This window comes from Cricetulus griseus, chromosome 5 (genome assembly GCF_003668045.3).
Source record: "Cricetulus griseus strain 17A/GY chromosome 5, alternate assembly CriGri-PICRH-1.0, whole genome shotgun sequence".
In the NCBI taxonomy this organism is placed as follows: domain Eukaryota; kingdom Metazoa; phylum Chordata; class Mammalia; order Rodentia; family Cricetidae; genus Cricetulus; species Cricetulus griseus.
In genome coordinates, this window is record NC_048598.1 from 104,335,785 (window position 1) to 104,343,827 (window position 8,043).

Genomic DNA, 8,043 nt, shown 5'->3' on the forward strand with positions numbered 1-8,043 from the left:
GATAATTCCATGTACTAATTATGCTAACTCATTTGTACATATACATAAATAAGTTCCTTAAAAATACACTAAAGAAGAAAAAGAATCTGAAAAGAATAATAACCATGAAAAAGTGAAGAATTGCTTGTAAAAAGTACTAAGTAGGGCTTGGGAGATGGCTCAGTTGGTAGTGTCTTTTATACAAACCTTAGGACCTGAGTTCTGATCCCTACGAATCACAAAAACCTGGGGGTGGTCATGCATGCTTTTAACCTTAAGGGGATGGAGAGGAGTTTGATGGACAGCTTGTCTAGCCAATCAGAGAGTGCCAGATTCAGTGAGAGACCCTGTCTCAAAAAATAAGTCAGAATGACTGAAGAAGAGGATACCCAGTGCTTTTACCTCTGGCCTCCACATGCATGAATACACACACCTACATATATATATATATATATATATATATATATATATATATATATATGATAACCTACATACACAAATAAGATATTGTTCTTTTTTGTTTCATTATCATTAACGACATAAGAGAAACTTTTCAATTGATAAAAATGCATCTGTAAGATTTGCCGTATTCAATCAAGCCTATGGAGAATTTTCTTAATTAGTAATTGATGTGGGAGGGAAGAGCCCAGCTTACTGTAGTGCCATCCCTGGACAGGTAGCCCTGGAGCAGTAGTTCTCAAGCTTACCAGTGTTGTGTCCCTTAATACAGTTCCTCATGTGGTGACCCCCACTGTAAAATTATTTTTGTTTCTATTTCATAACTGTAATTTTGGTATTGTTATGAATCGGAATATAGAGTTTTTTGTAGATAAGAGTTTTGCCAAGGGGATCATGACCCACAGATTGAGACCTGCTTTCCTAGTGTGTATAAGAAAGCAGGCTGAGCAAGAAGCCATGGGGAGCAAGCCAGTAAACAGTACTCTTCCATGGTCTCTGCCATTTCCTGCTTCCAGGTTTCTGCCTTCAGGTTTCTACCTTGACTTTTCTCAGTGATGGAGTATGCTGGAATAAACATTTTCCTCACCTAGTTGCTTTGGTCATGGAGTTTTTTATATTTTAGTACTTCCTAGCACTAAGGCCAAGACCATTTTACTGATAGAGTCTAGCGAGCCATTGAAGAACATGTAATTCCTGTGCAACATAAGCTATTTTGAAGCATGAAAATTATAATTTTATGATATTACTGTACTCTTGATAGTAAAAGATGAATAGCCCATAAAAGTAACTATAAGTTAATATTGCATATATAGCTAAATGGAGAATTATAAGTAAAAGTAAACAAACAAAATCCAAGTTAGAAAAGTAAGTCAAGATTACTTCTAGTTAATTTTTTTTATTAATTGACTAATTTTTTCCTAGCCTGATCATTTTCCCCTTCCTCTATCCTCTCCTTCCAATCCCTTCCCAAATCTCCTCTCTTCCTCTAACCCCTCTTCCTCCTTTCTCTTCAGAAAAGGGCAGGCCTCCCATGTATACCACCAGCCAGCCATGACATATCAAGTTGTAATAAGACTAGGCAGCTTATCTCCTAATAAGGCTAGATGAAGCAACCCAGTAGGAAGAAGGGGCCCTAAACACAGATAACAGAGTCATAGACAGCCCCTGATCTCACTGTTAGGAGTCCCACAAGAAGACCAAGTTACACAACTGTAACATATGTGCAGATGGCCTAGGTAAGTCCCCTGTAGGCTTTGTGGTTGGTGGTTCAGTGCATGAGTGCCTCTATTAGTCCAATTTAGTTGATTCTGTGGGTTTTCTTGTGGTGTTCTTGGCCCTTCCCCCAGCTCCCATAATCCATCCTCTCCCTTTTCCATAGGATTCCCCCAGATCTGCCTAATGTTCAGCTGTGGTTCTCTGCATCTGTTTCTATCAGTTTCTGGGTGAAGCCTCTGGTGACAATTGGGTTGGACAACGATCTATGAGTATAGTAGAATATCATTAGGAATCATTTCATTGACTTTTTATTCCCCAGTCATATTTGGTTCTATCCTAAGTCTCTGAGCTGTCCAGTCTCTGAATCCTGCCTCTCCAGGCAGTGTAAAGGATGGGCTTTCTATCATAATTCTGTGAAATAGAAAGAGTAGTGGAAGTCTATACAGAATTAATATAAAAATGAATGGCTTCATTTAAGCAAAACTACTACTTAGGATTGCTAATGATTGTCATTTTATAACCTAGTAGGTCTCATTACTTATCCTGTGATCCCCCCTTTCTGGCAGTTTCCTCTTGCCTTTCTTGCTGCCTTTTAGCCCCAATTATATTAACTGACTCCTCACAGTAGTCAGGTGACACTTGCTGCTTAAGCTGTAGTCATTTTGTATTGTGGTCCAAGCTCAGAATCAACCCAAGCAAATACAAAAGCAAGATTTAATGCAGGGCAGCACAAAAGAAGGTGTTAGAGGAGGAAGCTGATCCATCAGGGACACAGAACAGACTCAGGAGCTGAACTGTGACCCCAAATGTCAGTTGAAGCAAATATTAAGGCACAAAATTTACAAATATTTGTTGCCAAGTTAGTTGCAACTTTCACCAGTCAGGATTTAGAGATTAGGGGCTTCCTTGAACGTTGGTTCATTGTCAATTGATCTACAGTGCAAGCCTTTTAGTCCAATCAGACTCATTTGTTCTTTCTGTTGTTAGGATCAGCCACAATGTTTCTAGAGAACTGAAAATGCATAATGAATATTCTATGGTTTAAGGATGAGGTGGGCCAGCTATTGGAAGTTTCCCAGCTCCCCTAGGGTGTGGGAATCTGAACTTTGTTTCACTCTACAGGTAAAATGGACTTTGGGGTCAAAAAGGCAGTTCTTAAGACAAGGAACTTTTTGCCTATTTACAACAGTATCACATTGAAAAGTATGCTTAGGTGAACAGATATATTGCCCATAATTTTATCCAGGGCAGTTCCCAAGTTGATATTTCTGCTCCAAATTCTATAGTACCCCCTTCTCCCTTTTGGCTTAGATAACAGAACTTTATTTTCTCAAATCTATATAGAGATTGAACAGTCCAATATTAAGAGCCAACAAAGTTGGTTTTGGAGGATTTTTACTTGTTTTTACCCTAAAGTCCATAATTGTTATGTTTGGTTAGAGTTTATACAAATTATTTTATCATTGTTGGAAGTGCTAGATCTCAAATTTACTTGAGAATATTTACTTGTTTTATTCTAATGCACATATACTGCTGGTGTCACAAGCAAAGAAATTAACCTATGAAGTTAGGAAATTAATACCTCTAGCTTTCCAGAGAATTGACACCTTTCTTGGTGTAATTCATTTCAGTGTGTTTTCCTTTGCTGGTGATTGCTATTCTGGTTGATGTAATTCAGAATAGAAGAATATTAAATTCATTTGAGGCCAAAGTAGTTATTTGTAAAGTGTGATGAATGTTCTGTGTGTGCTATTGTCAAACAATAACCAAGAATATCTTTAAAATTGATTATTTATGTTTTATAACTTATATAGATAAAATCTTTATATAGTATTTCACATAAGAGTTTGTAATCCATAGTTTCTTGTTTCCTAGGTTTTTTTGTGAAGGTGGGAATGTTTAGCTCAGGAGAGCTGATTTATAAAAAGAAGACACGCTTACTGAAGGCATCCAGTGGAAGAGTAAAATGGGGAGAAACTATGATTTTTCCACTTACACAGACTGAAAAAGAAATTGTTTTCCTTGTTAAACTTTATAGTCGAAGCTCTGTAAGAAGGAAACATTTTGTAGGCCAGGTTAGTAGTGTTACTGAATTTCTTCATGGTATGTTGCTATGTGTTACTCTGTAGTTAATTAGCAAAGGAAAGAAAATACAATTAAGAATGAGTACAGGAAGATTTTTCAAAGCTCTAAATTAAAATTCAGTGTTGCCTCAAAATTAAATTTTGTCAAATCCTTTGCTTTAATACAATTAGATAACATTTCTGAGCAGCCAGGCTTCTTTTTCTAAGTCTTCTGAATGCTCATCCTTAAAATATAAGATCAGTAGAAGAGGGAATCTTAAATATGTGTAGGCAGAGGGTTTTTTTTTTTTTGGTCAGGACCACAATCAAGCTCTGTTCCATCAGCCACTTCCCTAATAACCACTCAGAGACTGTTTATTAATTATAAATGCTTGGCTGATAGATTAGGCTTGATATTTTGTCTAGCTCTTATAAGTTAACCAATCTCTATTAATCTATATGCTGCCATGTGGCTCATGACTTGTTACCTCATGTCATACACATCCTGATCCCTCTGCATCTGGTTGGTGACTCCTCTGACTCTGCCATTCTTCGTCTCAGTGTCCTTAGTCTGGTTTAACCACCTAACCTTATCCTGTTCAGCTATTGGCCAGGCAGCTTATTTATAAAGCCAATGGCAGCATTATTTACACAGTGTACAGAGGATAATTCCACAGCAAATATGCAAATCAAACTTAAGGCTTTGAGTTTCACTTATTTTATTCTGTTTCATCTTTAATTTTGTATTTGAAATGCCTTTTATATATTTTATTAACTTAATTATGATAGATTTGAATTTCTAGAAATATCAATTTTAACTGTGTAATAGTATTTAGATAGCCAATTCTGCTGTCTGGATTAATTAAAATTTCTGAGTAATTTGTATAGGGCTGTATAACAGCTGCCTTGTCAATCCTATAGACTTGTTTTTTTATATTTTCTTTCTTTATTGTTCTGATTTGTGACAGCTATTAGTTATTTTTATTTTAATTAAAGTTGCTGTGTCACATTTAAATCTTGAAGTCCTTAACTAATGTAAAATCTTTCACCTGAGAAAAAGCTGCTATAGCAGTCTATGTAAGATCTTCAGATTGTGATATGAATTTTCAAAGATTGGTATCAACTTTCATTTTCATATAAATAGACTGCTAATTTAAAATGTTGCAATTTTCTGTATTTGGAAAGGAGTTTGAATTAAAGGACTAATGTAAACTTAATTTGAAAGATGGTTAACAGGATAATAAATCTGGGACACTTCTTTGGTGGCCTCAGGTGTCAGTCACGGTGAGGGAATTCTGTCGGCTCAAGTGCTCCTACTTTATCAATCCAAATACTCTAATGTTATTTGTGTAAAATTTTCTTTGATGAAAGTTTCATTAGACCAAGGTAGAAAAAGAATTGAAAACCAATGATTTATTCAAATCTCTTAGAAGAATTAGAAACTGTGTCTCAGGTAAGTTAATTCTAAGGTGCATTTGTTAGTGTTATAGCCAAGACAAAGATTCAGCTTTTTTAAATTGTCCATCCACCTTGTCTCCGTGTTATTTACTCATTTTGATGTCTTGTATTTGGACAATACTAGTGTTTCCAAGGTCATTTACATGTATTATCTATAGTTATATAAATGATAGGTACAATGGAATTATTACGGATTAAGAATGACTATTTACTAGATTTCAATTAAGGTTATGGTTTCATATAATGTGAAAGGTGCTTAAGTGTGCATTCCTTTCTAGGTTAAAATCATTGTTTGCCTTAATTTAGAAATCATGGCAAAAATGTTTTTGACTAATGAGGATCAATTTTAGTTGAGCTCATAGATTGAACAAGGAAGAATACAGTCAAGTTTCAAATAGTATTTCATTTTTGCATTTTTAATACTTAAACTGAATTGGATCACATAATCCAGAATGATTCAACAGGTTAAGTATTGTAACATTCAAGGGTCAAATCATCATGAAACTTCTGAAAAAATGGAAAAAATGGAATGATTTATGTTTAAAAATATGTTATCTAAACTTGTCCATATATTTTAACAATAAGAGTAATTGCTTAATGTCAGCTACTAATATTATGTCAAGTTGAATGATTGTACTCTTCCTTTACAGCTCTGGATAAGTGAAGACAGTAATAATACTGAAGCAGTGAACCAATGGAAAGAGACAATTACAAATCCAGAAAAGGTTGTTATCAAGTGGCACAAGTTAAATCCATCTTGAAGACGTCAGGCATTAATTTAGTGAAGAAATGACATTCTTTTAGAAGAAACATGATTTCAGTTTTCTAAAGCTTGAAATGCATTCTATCAGGAATACAAAGTGAATGATATATTTTAAAATGGTGCCAAAACATATGATAAAATAAAACGTAGTATTATTAGGCCAACTAAATAGATAATAAAGTCTATGAAAATATCAGTCCTAGATAGGCTTTTCTGTATTGCTTTTGCTTTTGTTTTGTCTTTGCACTTTGTAAACTTTAATTTTGAATACTGAAAACTTATTCAAGTAAACAAATCCAAGTCTTTTGAGCCTCTAAAGTAAACATAGAATGTATAGAAAAATAAACAACTGAGCAAGCAACTGCTAGCAGTCCTTCAGCATTTCACAGGGTGCATTTAACAGAACTACATCTTCTTAGTGGCAAGGATTGCAGAACTACACACATGGCCATAATCTTTTTGTCATTTTGTGCTATTGGACTTCAGAACCTAGCACACCAATCCCTTTTAGTACTATTAGGTATTTACAAGACTTTAAGACTTTATCACTTTTCCAGTATTATTCATGATTGATTAGATCTTGGTTACACTGTTATATCTTCATATGTATTTTTTTTCAGAGCAAAATGAGCAGAACCATTTCTACTGTGTTTTCTTTTTCTTTTTTGTATTTGAGAAAAGTTGGTACATAGCAGTTCCCCTTCCTCTCCCTTTCTTGCCACCCACACCTCCTCTCTTCTTACCTCCCGTCTACTCCTTAGAGGGGGTAAGACCTTCCTTGGGGAGTTAACTATGTTTGGCATACCAAGTTGAGGCAGGACCACCCCTCTGCCCCTCAGTATCAAGGCTGAGCAAGGTATCTCACCATAGGGAATGGGCTCCAAAAAGCCAGTTCATGCATCCAGGATAAGTCCTGGTCCTACTGCCACCATCCTAACAAATGAAGCCACATAACTGTCACCCATATAGAGAGGTCCTAGTTCAGTCCCAAGCAGGTTCCCCAGCTGTCAGCCATAGTCTGTGAGCTCCCACTAGCTGTCAGCTGTTTCTGTGATTTTCCCCATTATGATCTTGACCCCCCCTTGTTCATATGATCCCTCCCTCTCTTCAACTGAACTCCAGGAGCTCAGCACAGTCCATAAGTCATTGCTTAACCATTTATAAGCTGCTTATCTCCAGGAAAATAATACATAAGGCTTGGAGATAGCACAATGGCTCAGTGGGTAAAGGAGTTTGTCACCACATCTGACAAGTTGAGTTCCATTCCTGGAACTCGACATGATGGAAAGAGATAATGAGATTGATGACTAATTCATATGCCATCATATAGCCTTCATCCAGCAGCTCGTGGAAGTAGAAGCAGACACCCACAACTAAACCTTGAACTGAACTGAAATCCAGTTGCAGAGAAGGACTGATGATCATAGGGGTCCATACCAGGCTGGTGAAACCCACAGAAACAGCTGACCCGAACAAGGGAGAGCTTGTCCCCAGACTGATAGTTGGGAAGCCATCATGGACTGATCCAGACCCCCTGAATGTGGGTGTCAGTGAGGAGACCTTGGAAATCTATGGGGCCCCTTGTAGTGGATTAGTACTTATTCCTAGCATAGGAATGGACTTTAGGAGCCCATCCCACATGAAGGGATACTCCCTGAGCCTAGACAAAAGGGGGTTGGCCTAGGCCCTATCCCAAAGGCTATGATAGACTTTGAAGACCCCCCCCAATGGAAGGCCTCACCCTCCCTGGGGAGCAGAAGGGGTGTGGGATAGGTAGGGTGTTAGTTGGGGGGGTCAGGAGAGGAGAGGAGGGAGAGGGACCTGGGATTTACATGTAAAATAATCTTCTTTCTAATTAAAATAAAAAATATTTAAAAAATGATGGAAGGAGAGAACTTATTTAATTTGCTCTCTAAAATCCACATGTAGCCCGGCGTTGGTGACACATGCCTTTAATCCCAGCACTCGGGAGGCAGAGGCAGGCGGATCTCTGAGTTTGAGGCCAGCCTGGTCTCCAGAGTGAGTTCCAGGATAGGCTCCAAAGCTACACAGAGAAACCCTGTCTTGAAAAACCAGAAATAAATAAATAAAAATAAAATCCACATG

General features: G+C 37.0%; 1 protein-coding gene across 2 annotated transcripts in view; it reads left to right on the forward strand.

The window, feature by feature from the left end:
* The window catches only part of Tc2n (tandem C2 domains, nuclear), a 32,245-nt gene extending 26,310 nt beyond the window's left edge, over positions 1 to 5,935 (forward strand). For both annotated transcript variants that reach the window (XM_035445951.1, XM_035445952.1), the window contains 2 exons: positions 3,529 to 3,728; positions 5,825 to 5,935. In XM_035445951.1, coding sequence (XP_035301842.1) covers positions 3,529 to 3,728; positions 5,825 to 5,935 — 311 coding nt within the window. The remainder of the gene's footprint in view (positions 1 to 3,528; positions 3,729 to 5,824) is intronic.
* Positions 5,936 to 8,043: the final 2,108 nt, after the last annotated feature.